Below are 18260 nucleotides of genomic sequence, written 5' to 3'. Positions count from 1 at the left end.
GTATATAAATTATGGTTTCGAAATTATTTGCAAAATGTTTTAATTCCCGGGATCCATATTTGAGAGAGTGCAACACTGTTCCTTGCAGCCGAGGGAGAGGTCCTCTCTTGTCGGGCAGTGTATGATCATTATGGGCTGAGAGGTTGAGTGTAAGACCATTGAGGATAATACCTGATGGGCTAATCTTGCATCTGCCCACAGTCCCTGGGTGTTACAAGGTGGCTTGGCCCAAGGACCACTTAGGGTAAGTCTTTGGCCCATAGAGCCCATCTGATGGGTTTCAGGGGGTGCACTGTCCATAACAGTGTATTCGGCCAAGCCTTGTAACAAAGGCTAGGTTGAACCCATGTGGCTGATGTGTAGATCAATGCTTGGGTCCCACGCCATACAAGGAAGCCCAACTGGGCAGTAGTTTAAAAGGCGTAATGAATACATAACCCTAAATGGGCCTTAAGCCCATTTCGAACTGGGCTAATTTGATTAGTCTTTAAGGGGCGAATTCTGAGATAAGATCAGCTGATAGGATTGGGCCCACACCCTATCCACTCAGAGAGTCCAAGATCTAAATGAGATTTAGATTTGGAAACTTCCTAATTAGATTAGGAACTGGCTGATCTAATCTGCAGATAAGATAAGGATTATCCCTTATCTTAAAGGGACTTCTAATCCAGATATGATTTGGGTTAGCAACTCCTAATGGGATTAGGAATTGATCCCTTTAAGTCTATAAAAGGAAGAGGGGGCGGCAGCGTTTAGACACAACATCCAATTCAATAGACAATCAGCAGTCTTGTCTTCAGAGTTGAGATCACAGAAGAGAGAATTCTGCACCCTGTAAATTCTCTTTAGCAGCCTCCTTCCTGTAGCCGCCGCCTTTTGCAGTTCGATCTCCATTGCTTGGGAAAAATCAAGATTGGATCTTGATTCCAATCTTTTGGAGAAAAGATTGGTAGTTGTATTCACAAGCCGTCCAGGTGATTCTTGGGAAGAATCAAGTTCTTAGGAAGGACAATGCTGATTCTGCTCCACCTTGCACTGCGCCATCTTCAGTGGGAGCAGATTTTGGTTTCTACCTTGGGCGTAAACACCTCCATTGAGAGATATTGTTTCTCTGTATCAGGTATTATCTCTCTCTCCTCCTTTTGGTTCAGATCTGGTTCAGTTTATGGTTCAAGAATGATCCTTGAAAATATGATTTTCTAAATAGGGAATTCGATTCCCAGTTGAAGGGAAAGAAAAATTTTTGAAATTCGCCCCCTTTATTCCACAATCTTGGGCGTCCATATGATGAATTTCCTATCCCTTCGGTGGTATCAGAACCATGGTTCAAATCTTGAACCATTATGTTTCAAATCTAAACCTGCGCAAATAGGGAGAAGGCATTCTACCCAATTTGCGTAGATATGGGTTTTGGGAAATTTGTTCCCAAAACAGATGGGCAAATAATCTGAAATTAATTTTAAATAAATCTAATTATTATTTAGAATAGTTCTTTATAATTTTCTTGATTTATGGGTTGTTCGTACAAGAGGAGATCGAAATCTTGGTTTGCGTAGGGAGAACTGCAAGATTTGCAGTTTATTGATTTTATTTATTACATCTGGTCTGTAAATAATTTTTTTTTTTAGACTCAATGTATAGGCATTCGATCTTATGTAATAATTAATATAAATAGGATTTCTATTTATTTTAATTTTTGGATTGAAGATGACGGCACAAAGAAGGAGATTTCGCAGATGGGAGATTCGCTATCTGTGATTTGCAGTTTGAGAAACTGCAATCTGTAATCTAACCTTTGTTTTGCAGGATGGAGTGTGCGAACAGCCCTGATTTTCTATCCCTTCAGTTGGTTGGGGTGGCTTGTCTCAGCTGCCAGGGTGAGTCCTGAGATACATGCAGTGTGGATTTTCTTGAAGCCCTGAACCGGACCGAAATCCAAATATTGCCCTGGACCTTGGAGATAGATGGGCAAAACTGGAATGTTACACCTGACCCCTAGACTCGATTATGGTTCTGCACTAGGTGGCGGATCGGGTTGTCTTTGATATGCCAATCAGTGAGATCCTTAGAGGGGGTCAAAACCTAGGTATGTTGGGACAGTCCGAGAAATTATCTGAGTGGGTGATCATAGTGACAGGATCAGCCCCTTTGTTGGACAAAGTGAATGATCGGGGATGCACTCTCTCTGATGGAAACCTAAACTGCCAGTAGTTGATTTCAACCGTTGAAATTTGTTTTTGCAAAATATATTTATATAATGATATACGTATATATTATGGTTTCAAAATGTTTGCAAAATGTTTTAATTCCCGGGATCCATGTGAGTAGAGAGTGCAGCACTGTACCTTGCAACCAAGGGAGAGGTCCTCTCTTGTCGGGCAGTGTTTGATCATTATGGGCTGAGAGGTTAAGTGTAAGACCACTAAGGGTAATACCTGATGGGCTAATTTTGCATCTGCCCACAATCCTTGGGTTTTCATAAAGTGGTTGGACCCAATGACCATTTAGTGTAAATGTTGGGCCCATTAAGAGCCCATGCTGATGGACTCAAGGGTTCACTGTCTCCTACATCCAATTCAGCCAAGCCTTGTAACAAAGGCTGGGTTGAACCCATGTGGCTAATGTGTATATCAATGTTTGGGTCCCACGCTATACAAGGAGAGCCAACTAGGTAACAGGTTAAGAGGTTAAGTGAGCATATAAACTTAATGGGCCTAAAGCCCAATTTTGAATCGAGTTAATTAGATTAATTAAATAGGGGCAAATCTGGGTTTGGATCAACAGATAAGGATAAGAAGATAAGTCTTATCCACTTAAAAAGTCCAGATCCAAATAAAGATTTGGATCAGGAAACTCCTAATTTGATTAGGATCAAGCTGATCTTAAACTGTAGATAAGATAAGGGATTATCCTTATATGTAAATCAGTCCTCAAAAATTAGGTGTAAATTTGAAAATTAGAGAGAAAAATGAAGAAGTAAGAGCAACAGTACAAGAGAAGAAGATGGCGAAAAGAGGAGGAAGAAGAAGAAAGGTTCAAATAATCTTCCCTTTCTTCTCTAATCCCTTTTATTAAGAATTCATTGTTAAAGTAATTACAAGTATGCCCTTAAGTGGGCAGCCAGCTAGGCAGTAACATAAAGAGATCAAACAAAAAGAAATAACAGGCCCATTAAGAGAGGTCCATTAGCTAACAAGAGAAAGAAAAGATATTACAAGAGAAGATACTAGGACCCATTCGGCCCAGTCTCTTTACACTCCCCCTCAAGCTGAGTATAGATGTCAATCATGCCCAGCTTGCTTATATAGTGTATCATTTTCCCTCTTAGAACTCCTTGGTCAAGATATTAGCCAATTGTTCGTCTGATGTGATGAATGGCAAACAACCTTCTCCTGAGGAAACTCTTTCCCTTATAAAATGTCTATCAACCTCAATGTGCTTAGTTCTGTCATGTTGAACAGGATTATGTGCAATATTGATAGCTGCTTGGTTGTCACAGTAGAGCATCATTGGCTTCTCGTAGTCAACCCCCAATTCTTCTAAAAGGGATCGTAGCCACAGTAATTCTAACACACCATGTGACATTGCCCTGTATTCTACTTAAACTGAGGATCTAGCAACTACAGACTGTTTCTTACTCCTCCATGACGCAATGTTCCCAACGACCAGAGCACAATAACCTGAGGTGGATCTCCTATCATCAGTACATCCTGCCCAATCAACATCAGTAAAAGCTTCCAGCTTCATGTGTCCATGTTTGGCAAATAGAATACATTTCCCTAAAGTACCTTTCAAGTAACACAGAACCCTTTCTGCAGCAGCTAAATGAGTATCTCTGGGAGAATGAATAAATTGACTAATAACAATTACTGCATAGGAAATGTCTGGCCGAGTCATGCAAATATATAACAACTTCCCAAGCAGTCTCTGAAACACCCCTTATCAGAAAAAATGTCACCATCTGTAGCAGAAAGTTTATGATTGGGATCAATAGGAGTGGAGATTGGTTTAGCTCCAAGTTTACCAGTCTCAGCAAGGAGGTCAATGACATATTTACGCTGAGAAATAAGATACCATCCTTAGATCTAGCAACTTCAATGCCCAAAAAATACCGAAGATCTCCCAAATCCTTGATCTCAAATTCAGAGTTGAGAAATCGTTTTAGTTTACTGACCTCTCGAGTGTCATTACCCATGACCACAATATCATCAACATAAACTATCAAGGTCACCAGAGAGCCATTTCTCTTCAAGAACAGGGTATGATCAGATTGAGTTTGTGTGTAACTAAAGGAGACAAGAGCAGCCCTGAACCATTCAAACCAAGCCCGAGGAGACTGTTTGAGACCATAAATAGATTTATGTAGTTTACACACCTTGCCTTGCATTTCCTTCCCATACACCCCTGGAAACAAAGACATATAGACCTCTTCATGTAGGTCTTCATTTAAGGAGGCATTTTTAACATCAAACCAGTGTAGTGGCCAATCAAAAGTAGCGGCTAGAAATAACAAAACCCGGACTGAAGTCATCTTAGCTACAGGAGCAAATGTCTCAAGATAGTAAGAAGGCGAGAGAAGGCTGTAAGACAGGTGTTTGGAGATACAATGGATTGTACACTTCCGCTTGCCCTTGTGGAGAGCAATAGGAAGGTTAAGGTCTGGGAAAGATGTAGTTGAGTCAGAAGAATGATGACCTGTTACCTCAATAATGATGGGAGGAGCAAGAGACTCTTCTGTAGGAGTGAAAACAACATGCCCATGTCTGAATCTATGCCTTTGGTACCACCTTTGGAGAACAGGATGAGAAGGAATTATAGGAGAATGAGGTAGAGGAGGAGGAATAGGAATATCGGAGGTAGGTCCAGTGGGAGAAGTAGACACCTCATGAGAGGACTCAAGAAGAACAACTGGAGACATAGCAAACTCTTCAGATTTCTCCCCCTCAGGAGAAATACTAAAGAAAGGAGTCAACTCAGCAAATGTAACATCCCGAAATACAAAGTTGGTGCCACTAACTGGATGAAAACAACAATATCCCTTCTGTGTGGAAGCATATCCCAGAAAAACACATATACGAGCCTTAGGTTCAAACTTGTGTCGTTGATGGCTGTGAACATGCACATAGCAAGTGCACCCAAAAACACGGAGAGGAAGAGAAAAAATATCCTCATCCGGGAAGAGAAGGCTAAAGGGGGTTTTGTAGTTAAGAACCCGGAAGGGCATACGGTTGATCAAAAAGGTAACAGTAAGAACAGCATCTCCCCAAAATTTTATAGGAACATGGGATGCAAACAGGAGGGATCTGGCAACTTCAACCACATGTTTGTTCTTCCTTTCCGCCACTCCGTTCTGTTGTGGAGTGTAAAAACAAGAACATTGATGAATAACTCCAAAAGTTTCAAGATAGGCGGAGAGGGTTTTCTCAAAATACTCCTTGGCATTATCAGAACGGAATATTTTGATCCGAGTGTTAAATTGGGTGAGGAAGAGTTCATGGAATTTTTGCACAATAGTTGGTACTTCATCCCTGGATTTCATGAGATAAATCCAAGTGTAACGAGAGTAGTCATCAATAAAAAGGATAAAGTACCTATAACCCCCCATAGTTGGCAAATGATATGGCCCCCACACGTCAAAGTAAACAATATGAAAAGGAGAAAGAGATCTTTTATTGCTTACTGAATAAGAATGTCTACAATGCTTTGCCAGTTCACACGACTCACAATGAAGACTCGATAAAGACACTCTCTTAAACGTATCTGGAAACAAATGGCTCAAAGCAGAAAAAGACAAATGACCAAACCAAAAGTGACATAACAAGACTTTGTCAACAGACTCTGACAAAACTGACTCTAAGGCAACTCAATGAGGTGGTCCAAAAGCTCTATCCGGTGTGTCCAGCAAAGTATATTCCGTTCACCTCATGGCCACTCCCAATCATCCTCTGAGATTGCAGGTCCTGAAAAACACAATGAGTGGGAAAAAAGGTTATGCTACAATTCAAGGATTTAGTTAAGCTGCTAACAGATAAAAGGTTTGTATTAAGTTTAGGGACATGAAGGACAGAGGATAAATAAAGGGTGTCAGAGGTCTTTAAATTTCCTTTACCAGAGATGGGAGCAAGAGACCCATCAGCAAGGGATATTTTCTCTTTACCAGAGAGAAGGTGGTATGAGCAAAAGATATTAGACAGGCTGGTCATATGGTCTGATGCACCAAAATCAATAATCCAAAGGATTTTATGATTACCTGAAACTGAAGCATGATTTGCAGAAGCACGAATACCTGAGTGAGAAAATGAAGATGATGTGTTTTTGGAAGAGTGAGATGAAGAAACAGTAGATTCCAAGTGATTTAGCAGCCTCCCATACTTTTCAAATCCGCCTTCATTGCTGCCAATTAATCAATGGTTGATTTTTCTCACTCTCCTTATTTCCTCCTTCAGGGTACTATAGCAACATTAGTTGTCTTAGGCTTTCCTACCTGATTGCCCTTCTTAGAGCTGTTGTTATTCTTAAACCTATCAAGAAGAAGCTTAGGGTGAAGCTTCCAACAAGTGTCCTTTGTATGCCTCGGTTTCTTGCAATATTCACATATCTGCTCATTTTTCTCAGTAGGACCCTTTGGCTTTATTCCAGCATGTGGAAAGTATTCTGTAGGTGGACTCTACAACTGAACATGCTGCCTACTCTCCCCACTGCTTATCATAGCATGTGCCTAGGAAAGAGTAACATCATCTTTGGCCAAGATATTTTGCCTAATGATGTCAAATTCAGGGTTGAGTGCAGTGAGAAAATTCAAACACCCTATTTCTCTCCACCAACTTCCTATACATTTCAGTATCATTCTTACTCTCCCACACAACTGTCTCCATAACACCAATTTCTTGCCATAGGGATTTCAGTATAAAGTAGTAGATTGCTACACTCTTCTCCCCCCTATCTTAGATTATTCACGTCACTTTTCAACTTATAGACTCTGGCTACATTCAACTTCTATGAATAGGTCTCAGTAACACTATCCCATATCTCCTTAAATGAAGACATCCAGAGGTAATGCTGACTTATATGAGGTTGCATAGAATTGACCAACCATCCTATGATAGTATAGTTCTCCTGCATCCATTTCTCAAATTCAGGGTCTGTCTCTTCGGGTTTCACTTTACTACCTGTGAGATACTCGAATTTTCCTCTACTACAGACATAAATTCTTATAGATTGTGCCCAAGCAAGATAATTTGTCCCATCTAGCTTGATTGTGGTCACACCAGTCAAAACGGAATCTACCGAGCCAAGGCCGGAAATCGGCACTTGCTTGAACTCACTTCCGTATGGCTCCATTAATCAAACGTAAATCAAAGAACCAGAAATTTTGTCTATATAAACTTACTTGAAGTCAAACCAGACCCAGATGCTTGAAAACTAGGGTTTTACTCCGTCCAACTTTTGGAAAGGAAGAGAGAAGATGCAGCCACTCCTACCAGAGCTTTCCAATCTCTTCAAAACCTGAACCGCCCTCCTTTAGGAGTCAAAAGACACCTCCCAAGCATAGAGCACCACACCCAAAGCTCGACCTTTACCTGTACCTTCGAAAATCTCTAGTTGACTAGGGTTTTAGGCAACAACAAAATAGCACCACTTCTTGGCAATATCCAGCCAGATTCAAACTCCCCAAACCCTCTACCAACTAGGCCAAAGATCCTCTAAACTATAGAGAACCTATCTCTCCATACACTCTCTTAATTTAAGGGTGTATGGGAAAAGATGAAGAAAATAAAAGAAGAAAGAGACTTGCTCTGATACCAAGATGTAAATCAGTCCTCAAAAATTTGGTGTAAATTTGAAAATTAGAGAGAAAAAGGAAGAAGAAAAGTAAGAGCAACAATACAAGAGAAGAAGATGGCGAAAAGAGGAAGAAGAAGAAAAGTTCGAATAATCTTCCCTTTCTTCTCTAATCCCTTTTATTAAGAATTAATTGTTAAAGTAATTACAAGTATGCCCTTAAGTGGGCGGCCAGCTAGGCAGTAACATAAAGAGATCAAACAAAAAGAAATAACAGACTCATTAGCTAACAAGAAAAGGAAAAGATATTACAAGAGAAGATACTAGGACCCATTCGGCCCAATCTCTTTACATCCTTATCACTTAAAGAGTCAATATCCAAATAAAGATTTGGATCAGGAATGCAATTCCTAGATGGGACCCATGCAGTTTTCTAAAATAGGGAATGCGATTCCTAGATGGGAGAGAGAAACTTTTGAAATTTTGCCCAAACTTTCTGCAGGGTTCGGCCATCCATACGATGCATCTCCATCCCTTCATACTTATACCCATTTTTCTCAGAAAACAAGTTAAAAGACAAAAATACTCCCATCCCAAAACAACAGTTCTCAACCAATTTCACTCCATGGATTCTAAAGGGGCATTTCTACATAACATTTTCCTTTTTCTCCATACTTATTTGACATAAATGAACAACTAAAATACATGGCAAATGCCATTTATTCCTACACAATTTCACTGAGTAACAAGATAAAGTTCTAGACGTTTTTCTATAGGAATACAATGTCAAAACTCAAAATATATAAACTACATTAATATTATATAACTTTCTATACACATGTTCCCAAATCCATACTTTTTCATGTTGCCGAGTAAAGACTCCCAGGCATGCATCATATCCCAATTCCTATGTCCACCCTATTCAACAGTGTATGATTCAGTGCCATGAACACACCATCATTGAAAATGGTCTATGGTTAGCTTAAAGAATGGAAGGTAAACAATCAAGCACAATATGCTGATTAGAAAAGTTTGTACCAAATACAGAAGTGAAAAGGAAAGCAGATCCAAAACCAAGGACATAACCAAGATCTTTGTCGCAGGCACTTGAATCAAATAATAAGCCTGTGAGTAATCATGCAAATCATATCCCAATTCCTATGTCCGCCCCATTCAACAGTGTATAATCATGAGCACCATGAATGCACCATCATTGAAAATGGTCTATGGTTAGCTTAAAGAATGGAAGGTAAAAATTCACACACAACATGTTGATTAGAAAAGTTTGTACCAAATACAGAAGTGAAAAGGAAAGCAGATCCAAAACCAAGGGCATAACCAAGATCCTTTGTCGCGGGCACTTGAATCAAATAATAAGCCTGTGTGTGAAACAGCAAACCTCCAATAAATACGAAATTTCTAGCACAAGGTTAACAAAAGGAAAAATCCAGCAATAACAACAGGTATATAACCAGCAACTGCAAGCTAGTTTTCATTCCAAAAACAATCTTTTTGATAGGCTTAGATGCAAATAATGAAATTTCATCCAAAAATGGGAGCTTATTGATCTTCCCCTCTCTGTTGCCAAGTATACTTTGACCAGTAATCAAGAGAAGCCTACTCTAGTTCGACTGACAGGTTCTTAATTTCAAATGAGTGGGAGGAGCTCTTCCCAAAGACCTCACAGGAAGCTCTTCCTAGAGTCATTTCTGACCATATGCCCCTTTTGTTGGATACAGGGGGAGTTCACAGAAACCCTAGTCCCTTTCGTTTGGAACACTGTTGGTTGGAAGAGAAGGAGCTGATTCAAAATATCACTTCTTGGTGGGATGAGGTACACTTCAAAGGCTTGGTAAGTTTTGTGTCATTTAAGAAATTGCTGTGGCTGAAAACCAAGATCAAAGCCTGGCAAAAGGATAAAGAAAAACTGGCTGAAAGGCAAAAAGCATAATGTTGGAAATAATAGATGACTTGGATAAGAAAGAGAAAGAGAGGGAGTTAAGTGGTGCACAGAGAAAGAAAAGGTTGGAAGCTAAGAATGATTTTGATTCTCTAGCTTACCAAGAAGAAGTTACATGGCAGCAAAGGGCAAGAATTAAATGGTTGAAGGCAGGGGATAATAACACAACCTTTTTTCATAAGAATTAAATGGTTTTGGATGAGTTGGAAGAAAAGAAGTCTCCTGGGCCAGATGGACTCACTATTCTGTTCTTCAAAAAATTTTGGGGGTTGCTTAAATGGGACGTGAGGAGGTTTCTGGATTGTTCCATGAGAAGGCTTCCTTTGTTAGAAGTTCGAATGCTACGCTTATCTCATTGATTCCAAAGAAGGGAGGGGCGACAGAAGTCAAAGACATCAAACCAATCAGTTTGATTGGTAGTGTTTATAAAATACTTGCCAAACTGCTATCTCTAAGGTTAAGGAAAGTGATGAGCTCTCTAATATCTAAGTACCAGGGTGATTTTGTTCATAATAAACATATCCAAGACAATGTACTGATTGCAAATGAGCTTATTGACTAAGGCAAAGAAGTGGGGACCAGGGGGTAGTTTTAAAGGTTGACTTGGAGAAGGCATATGACCACGTAAATTGGGCTTTCTTGGACACCATGATGAATAAAATGAACTTTTGGACAAAGATGGAGGAATTGGATAAAAATGTGCATGACAACTCCCATTTTCTCTGTTTTAATCAATGGTTCTGCAAGAGGAAATTTTAAAAGTTCAAGAGGATTAAGACAAGGGGATCCTCTATCTCCCCTTTTGTTCCTTTTAGTTTTGGAAGGGCTGAGTCAAATGACTAAGAAATCCATTGAAGGAGGTCTACTGGAAGGGTTTGAAATCGAAAGTAATGGTTCAAAAATTGCTTTGCAGCAGTTTGTTGGTGACACTTTGTTTTCTTCGATGAAAAGTTAGATCAAGCTTTCAACTTGAGATATCTCCTTAGCTGGTTTGAGGTTGTTTCAGGTTTGAAGGTTAACTTGGCAAAGAGTGAGATGGTAGCAGTAGGTGAAGTAGCTATCATTTCAAATCTAGCTGAGGTGTTTGGGTGCCATGTGAGGAATTTCCCAACCAAATATTTGGGTTTACCCCTTGGTGCATTTGGGATTCAGTGGTGGAGAAAGTCAACAAAAAAGCTTGCAACCTGGAAAGCCCACTATCTTCCAAAGGGGAGGGGGGGCAAATTAACTTTAATTTGGGGTGTTGTGTCAAGCCTTCCAGCTTATTTTCTATCTATCTTCCCAGTTCCATCAGAGGTGGCAGATAAGCTAGAAAAAGGCTGAGGGATTTTCTATGAAGAGGCTGGAAGGATAAAGAGAAATTTCACCTGGTGAGCTGAGATCTAATATGCAGGCAGATTGCAAATGGTGGGCTTGGAACAAGGAAAGTTAAAAGTTTCAACTATGCTCTTCTCGGTAGATGGTTCTGGAGATTTGGCTCAAATCCTAATGAGTTGTGGAGGGACTTGATAGCAGAGAAATATGGCTTAATGATAATGGTTGAGATGCAAGGCTTCCAATATGTCCTTTGGCTGTGGAGTGTGGAGGGGAATTTGTAAAGCCTTTCCTGCCTTCTTAAGAGGGATAAAGCTCCTCTTGGGCGATGGAGCTAGAATAAGATTCTGGTTGGACCCATGGTGCGATGTGTTGGCTTTGAAGGATAAGTTCCCCAAGCTATTTATTTTGGCTGGTAACAAAGAGGTAACAGTGGCTGAATGCTTTCAAGCTGATGGACCTTCGGGTGCTTGGAATCTTGCTTTCAGAAGAAATTTTTTTGGCTGGGAGGTGCAATCTGTTGCAAACCTGATGTCTCTTCTGAACAATCAGCAAGTTAAGATGAATGGTCAAGATTTAAGGCAGTGGAGATGGTCCAAGTCAGGGGAGTTCTCAGTCAGCTCTTTTTATGCTAGTTTGGTGGGTGAGCAGGATAGTTCATTTCCTTGTAGAGAAATTTGGGGAAATGCTTAACCAAGGATTTGCTGGTCAGAAAAGGAGCTAACCTAGCAACCATATGGAAACTGTGAATCATATCTTCCTTCACTGTAGCTTTTCTTCTAAGTCTGGAATCATTTCAGAAATTCTGTTCCAGCTGCTGGATGTTTCCCAAGCTCTGTGAAGGTCCTGTTAGCTGGGTGGAGGATTCAAGGAATGTCCAAGAGAGGGAAAGCTTGTTGGGAGGTGGTTCCTCTAGCTGTGCTGTGGGCAATATGGTCTGAAAGGAATAGTAGAATTTTTTAGCAGAAATCGAGTCCGGAGGAGGTAGTTATCAATTTGGTAGTGGGCATGTTGAGAGCTTGGGTGTCAACTCTTACGTGTTTGTTTCAGTCCTGATGAACTCTCGTCCACTTTCTTGAATGTAATTTTTTCTCAGTTAACTCTCAAAAACAAAATGAAATTTCACATCAAAGCAATCAATAATCTCTACATGTTGGACAACCAAGATTTTTATTCTGATCTGTAAAATAGCATATAAATAGAGAAAACAGAATATATAGCGGAAGAAGATAGAAACAACACAGAAAAAAGAATTGAGAAAACATGGGATAAAAAACTCACTCTCCTAGTTGTCCCCATCAATTCTATTAAGAAAAACGGGCCTAAAAATGGGTTAACCACTAAAAATAAGTGATGTAGGCACTTTTAGCAGGCCACTGGCACAACAACACGTGGCCGAGGGCAGAGCCAATCAGTGCGTCCGCAGGGCGGAGGCCGGCACCCAACGTGGGACCAATGGCACGACCACACGCGGCAAGCTCGGATCGCTGCCCGCCCAAGGCCGTACCACATCCTGATCGTCCGCATGGTCTGCTATCGGACAACCTCGAGTATAAATAGGGCATGCCACCCCCAAGGTAAAGGGTCTCTCTCTAGCCACCAGGCTTTCATCTCTCCAAACTCTCTTGGTCCCTAGCTTTTTGCAACCTTATTCGAGCTCCTCGAACCTTGTCCGCCCTCTTTGTTACGCCCTCACTAACTTGACCGTCAGAGTCTCCGCTTCAAGTTATCACCCGGGGCCTCTAACGTTCCCTTCCTCGCAGATACTCGACCTCAGCCGATCTCGGGCAGACTTCGTTGACCCTCGGCCGTAGCACACTTCGGGCTCCTCTAGCCCTCGGCCTCGGCACGCCCTCGGATCCATCCACTAGCCAGCCCGTCTAAGAAGCTAAGCAAATTTACTATGTTGTCCTTGGCCAATCCAAGCATCAACAATAAGGAAATTACACCAATGCCCTTAATCTCATAACTAAGAACATATTCCAATACTCCCTGAAGCTGGTGAGTATATATCATATAATTCCAACCTCAAACAAACAAAATTTACCCAAAGATAACTCAAAGACCTAGTGAACAAATCTGCCAACTGATTTTCAAGCTTAATGTAGGGAATTACTACCATAGAAAGAATCAAAAGCAGTCACTTGTCCGGTCCCTATAATTTCTTCTCTTAGGTTTTATATTTCTGTTTTACTCAACTTTTGTTATTTGTTGTAAAACCCATGTAATTTCATGTAGTTAGTCTTTATTCCCTCACAAGGGCTAACTTTTAATTGTAAATATTCAGCCCTATATATAATACAGACCTGTTGGGGGTGGAGTTGACTTCTGAAAGACACCCCAACCCCATATATCTCTTGTTGTTCATGCTGCTTTGTTCTGGCTCTAACATCGACTGAAGCACTGAAACTTAAGAAGTTTGTCCACAGACTCCGCACCACCAGTGCTGAGCCGCTTTTGTCACCACTAGATGCCTCTGAGATGACAAGTCCCAATCCTCCATCACCTAACCCTGCTGTTTTCTCTGACTGGCATTTGCCCATTGCCCAGAGAAAAGTAAATGGCATTCTTCTAATGGTTATTGAATCTCCAAATACCTATCCTGTAATCTTTTGCCTCCTTATTAATCTTTTCTAGTTTCTACTTCAGTACCTCTACTGACTTTATCCCTAAAAATGTACAGAAGCATTATCCCATCCTAAGTGGAGAAAGGCTATGCAAGCTGGAATGGATGCTCTCCTTAAAACCAGACTTGGGATATTGTTCAGTTTATCTCTCTTTCATTTAACTAAATTTTACTATTCTGGGACGTCTTCCATGGTAAGATTGATCATATCGTTAATGAGATTTGCAATTTAAATGAACATTGGATTTTGGTTACCTCAATAAACAGTAAGTTATATAGATAAACTATATACATAACTGATAATACATAGAATCATATTAACCACACAAAAGAGAAAATTTTTCTAATGTTGAAGCATTTTGTTCTTAGCAGAAGAACAAGTTGTGTACTTACGACTGCCATTAGAGCAGCTCCTGATAATCCCCCATACAGAGATCCCTTGCTTCTAGATCGTGCATCTGAAAAAATAAAATGAAAAAAAAATGAAGTACTTTGCAACCGTGTAGCAGGAGAGAAGGCGATGAAAAGGGACTTACAGGCAAAGAGACCGCCACCGAGAAGCAGAGCTCCATAAGCAACGGAGGTAGCAGGAGCCAGCTCAGCCAACTCAGCTTTGCAGTGGTGGGATGGAACCTGTTTCGCGCCTCTTTTCCTCTTTGGAGCAGAGACGGTCACGCCAAGATGGAAGATGCCAGTACGAATTCCGGAGGCAATGCCGGTGCCGGCATGACGAAATGATGCATCCGAGGACCTCCGGCACCGCTGCAGATTACCGGAGGCTGTCGGGAGAAACATAAGAGAAGAGACCATCGTCGCCATCGTTGAGTTGAGTCCCCTTGATTGCTATGGTCTAAACCTGTCAGAGAACAAAAGACAATCCACTGACAGACTTGCGGAGGCCTTAGAGAGCCTTTGCTTCAAATTTCGATTTGACATTCGACAGCTCGTGTGAGGAGATCAAATCAGCCCCCCTCAACGTCTACAGTACATTCCCGCCGTCTATCGGTTACATCACCCGATGACACACGGCAGCGATGTATTGTAAAATGTTGTGGGGCAATCTTGTGGGGACTGGTTTTTTTATGGAAACCAAGAGGGGCTGATTTGAACTCGTGTGAGCGTTCCCGCTGCATCACTATGCTTCCCTGCATGTGGGCCATTTGGCTAGCGGTGACAGATACTATAGAGAAATCCTCTTTTTCTTGCCACGTGGAAAAATGTAAGGCAAATATAAATCGTCTAACGGATGGAGGAGCCTCCAGATCTCGCCACGTATCTTTCGCATCAAACCCATTTTCGGTTTTACAGGTCAACTTGTTGATTCATCAATTATTTTTTTAATTTTCGTTTGATTTGTGTTGTGGAATGAAAAGGGAAATTTTGGAATATTCTAAAATATTTTTTTCATGTTTAGTTTGTCTGATGTGATGAGATGGGATGAGAAATGTGGCATTATATATCTCAATTCTTTCGATGTAGAATCCTACCATTTTGGATAAGAAACAAATGAAAATGGAGAGAGAAACTTGTTTAACAAAAAAACACGTGTGCATTTCTAAGCGTTAATATTAGACTTACGACCCATTTATAAATTATTAATTATTTAATAGTATTAATAAAATAATTAATGAATAAATTAAAATAAATAACAAATAAAATATTAATCAAATAAAAATAATTTAATAATTAATTAATATTTTAGAATAAAATTTTAAAATTATTAAATAACTCATATGTATTAATAAAATATAAACTAATAATATTTAAAATATTAATTCATGTTAATAATTAATAATAAAATACTAAATCATAAAAACATTATTAATTAATTAATAATTAAAAATGCTTAATCATTAATTAATTAACTAATTAAGAAAGAATTGAATGGTCATTTTATTATTAATAATTTAACAAACATACATTAATAAATAAATTAAAGAAATAATTAACAAGTTAAAAATAATTTAACAATTATTATTAAATTTATTAATTAAGTAATAGGTATATTAATAAGTAATAATAAATTATAAATAATAATAATTAAAATATTAATTAAATAATTAATAATTAACAAATAAAGAATAAAGCATAAAATAATTAATAATACAAAAAAAATTATTAATTAATAATAAATATTAATAAAATAAAAAATAAAATATTAATTCTTAGTTTATAATTAATTAACTAATTTTCAATATATAATTTATTAAATAATTAATTAATAGTAAAATATAAAATAACAAAAATATTACTAATTACATAATTATTTAATAATTGTAATTGGTGCTAACTTTCCCACTATTTTCCCTTTTGCATCCAAACAATGGAACATGAAAATTTTCCACGCATTTTCCTTTTTTCACCCCATCCCATTCCATCCTTTCCCATCTCACCAAAATTTGTCCTCCTCAAACCAAATGCAGCTTTAAGTTTCAAGTGATTCCAATGGTATGTTTTAATGTTGATGAAGGATGGATGATAAAGGAAAATTTGTTTTCTCATTTTAGCATCATGTACTTAGTTCCCAAAACCAATTATTAGAAAAAAAAATTGCTTTCTAGTGTTTAATTGCTAAAAAAATTAGCAATATACCTAACTTTGTTCCATTTTGATAAATTAAGGCATTGCTTATCCCCAAAACACAAATTTAAAATTTTATGAGATGATGTAGTATAGTAATGACCAAAACATGTCATATGCATGGCATCAATTATCATGGTTAATGTGGCAAAATTAAAAACCATGAAAATTTGAAAATGCGGTCTATTCATGGTTTTTTCGGTTAATAAAATGGGGCCTATAAGAGTCCTACAAGTACAAATCCGTTTAACACTAAATGTCATAAGAAATCTCACTACGATGATAACAAATAGATAACTATAAATGTTATTTAAATAAGTATACAAGTGGCATAACTATCAAACTAATCACTACTAAAATAAAAATGACCATGGATTGCGAATGGGGTTCTAATAAGCATATATTTGTACATATTTTCATACCTCTAACTTGATGATTTTGGTAATAATGTTTTTGGAATTATCATGGTATTGCACTAATTATGATGAAATTGTCTTGCAAGATGATTTGGAACTTAATTGTGCAATTTTAAGGAGGAGTTCGATTTAATTGATCAAGATAATCATAGAGGAAGGACCATGCAGCAATGATGCTCCATGATGTAGCCATGAAGGAGAGAATCCATTGAAATCGGATTTGATATATATGCACAAAAATTGAGAAACTTTCTATTTTGATATAGTTCCCGTATTTTATGCATAACTTTCTGCCTACAACTTGGATTGAGGTGATTCAAATGGATAATTAAAGCTAAAAGATAGGGTTACAACTCTTGTGTTTATCACTCAACCTAATTCTACCGCCATCCAATTGAAATTCGAGCTAAAAGTTTTTAGGTCTAACAGTTGATAATGCAGAAGAGATAGAAATTCAACTAAAATAAAGACTAAGAGACCTAATTTGTGTTGAATTAGGAGTCTGCATTGAGAAGCAATTGAGGGGAGACTGCACTATAAAAAGGACCATAGACTCAAGACAAGGGAGCACATCCTTAGAAAGAATTCAACAGAGAAGAGAAGAAGAAGAAGTCTCAACACATCAGAAGATAAGAGGAAGCAATTTTAGCATGCCAGAGAAAGAATGGAAGAATCTGAATTCAAGAGGGAGAAAGGCTTAATTGCTGCACCTGTCTTCTACCTTCAAAGGCTAAAGTTTTCTTATTATTCTATTTATTCGTTGATGTGTTCTTGTTGTGCTTCTCCTTTAATTTTCTTGAGTATGTTGAATTAAATGATGTCTAGCTAAATTCTCTTAGCTAGGGTTTAGATAGATTTTGATCTTAAGATTATATAGTTATTTGTTTAATTTAATTCAAGACCTTTATTATTTGCATAAGGAATTTATATTGCTATGTTTAATGCTTTACAAGAATTGGCCAATATTTTAATGATTTGATGATTCATGCATGACTGACCAAAGGATTGTTATGAATTAGATCCCTAGGCAATAGAAATCGCATGATAGACTACGATATCGAAAGTTGATTAGTTCATGTGTGGGAATCAAGGAAGCTTAGTGAGTCAAACCCCCTTCTAGGATTAGAGGTTTCCAAAGAAATCAATGCTTATTTTTCCTTTTGACAATCACTTAGAAATTTGATGGTAGAATCGGATTAATAAAGGATTAATATGATTTGAGAAAGCTTATTAATTAATTTAGGGAAATCCACCATCACATGCAAATAACTTTAATATACCTTAGGGTAATTTTGGTCTTGAGTTTGATTAAATAGGTAATTATATAACATTGATTCAATGAAATCTAAACCCTAGTTGCACTCATCCATCAATTCAGGGTAATTTCCTTCAATTGATTCACAAGTTCAACTTAGGTTCATTTAAAATTGATTTGGTACTGTGATATAGTCTCTATGGGATCAACACTTTTCTCATCATTATATGCACATTTAACTAAGGTACACTTGCCTGAATTAACTATGCATAAATTACACAACAGGTTCTTTCACCTCTTGTGTCAATACCCTTTCTATTGGTGTTA

General features: G+C 38.4%; 1 protein-coding gene across 4 annotated transcripts in view; it reads right to left on the bottom strand.

Annotated features, from left to right (window-relative positions):
- Positions 1-14832, bottom strand: part of LOC148852822 (Transmembrane proteins 14C) — a 52121-nt gene extending 37289 nt beyond the window's left edge. For 3 of the 4 annotated variants that reach the window (XR_016099155.1, XM_088944416.1, XM_088944418.1), the window contains exons 1-3: positions 14219-14755; positions 14076-14140; positions 9074-9161 (exon numbers count right to left, since the gene is read on the bottom strand). Coding sequence is in view for 3 of the 4 variants with exons in the window: in XM_088944416.1 (XP_088800542.1) it covers positions 9074-9161; positions 14076-14140; positions 14219-14501 (436 nt within the window). In the remaining variant the exon portion in view is untranslated. Of the gene's footprint in view, positions 1-9073; positions 9162-14075; positions 14141-14218 lie in introns of all 4 variants that reach the window. The other variant, XM_088944417.1, reaches the window with a different exon arrangement.
- Between the last annotated feature and the right edge of the window lie 3428 nt (positions 14833-18260).

The sequence above is a fragment of the Nelumbo lutea genome, chromosome 5 (genome assembly GCF_056320005.1).
Source record: "Nelumbo lutea isolate HS-2025 chromosome 5, American lotus-T2T, whole genome shotgun sequence".
NCBI lineage: Eukaryota > Viridiplantae > Streptophyta > Magnoliopsida > Proteales > Nelumbonaceae > Nelumbo > Nelumbo lutea.
Note: the sequence above shows the minus strand (reverse complement) of the source record. Positions and strands in the feature narration are given on the sequence as shown.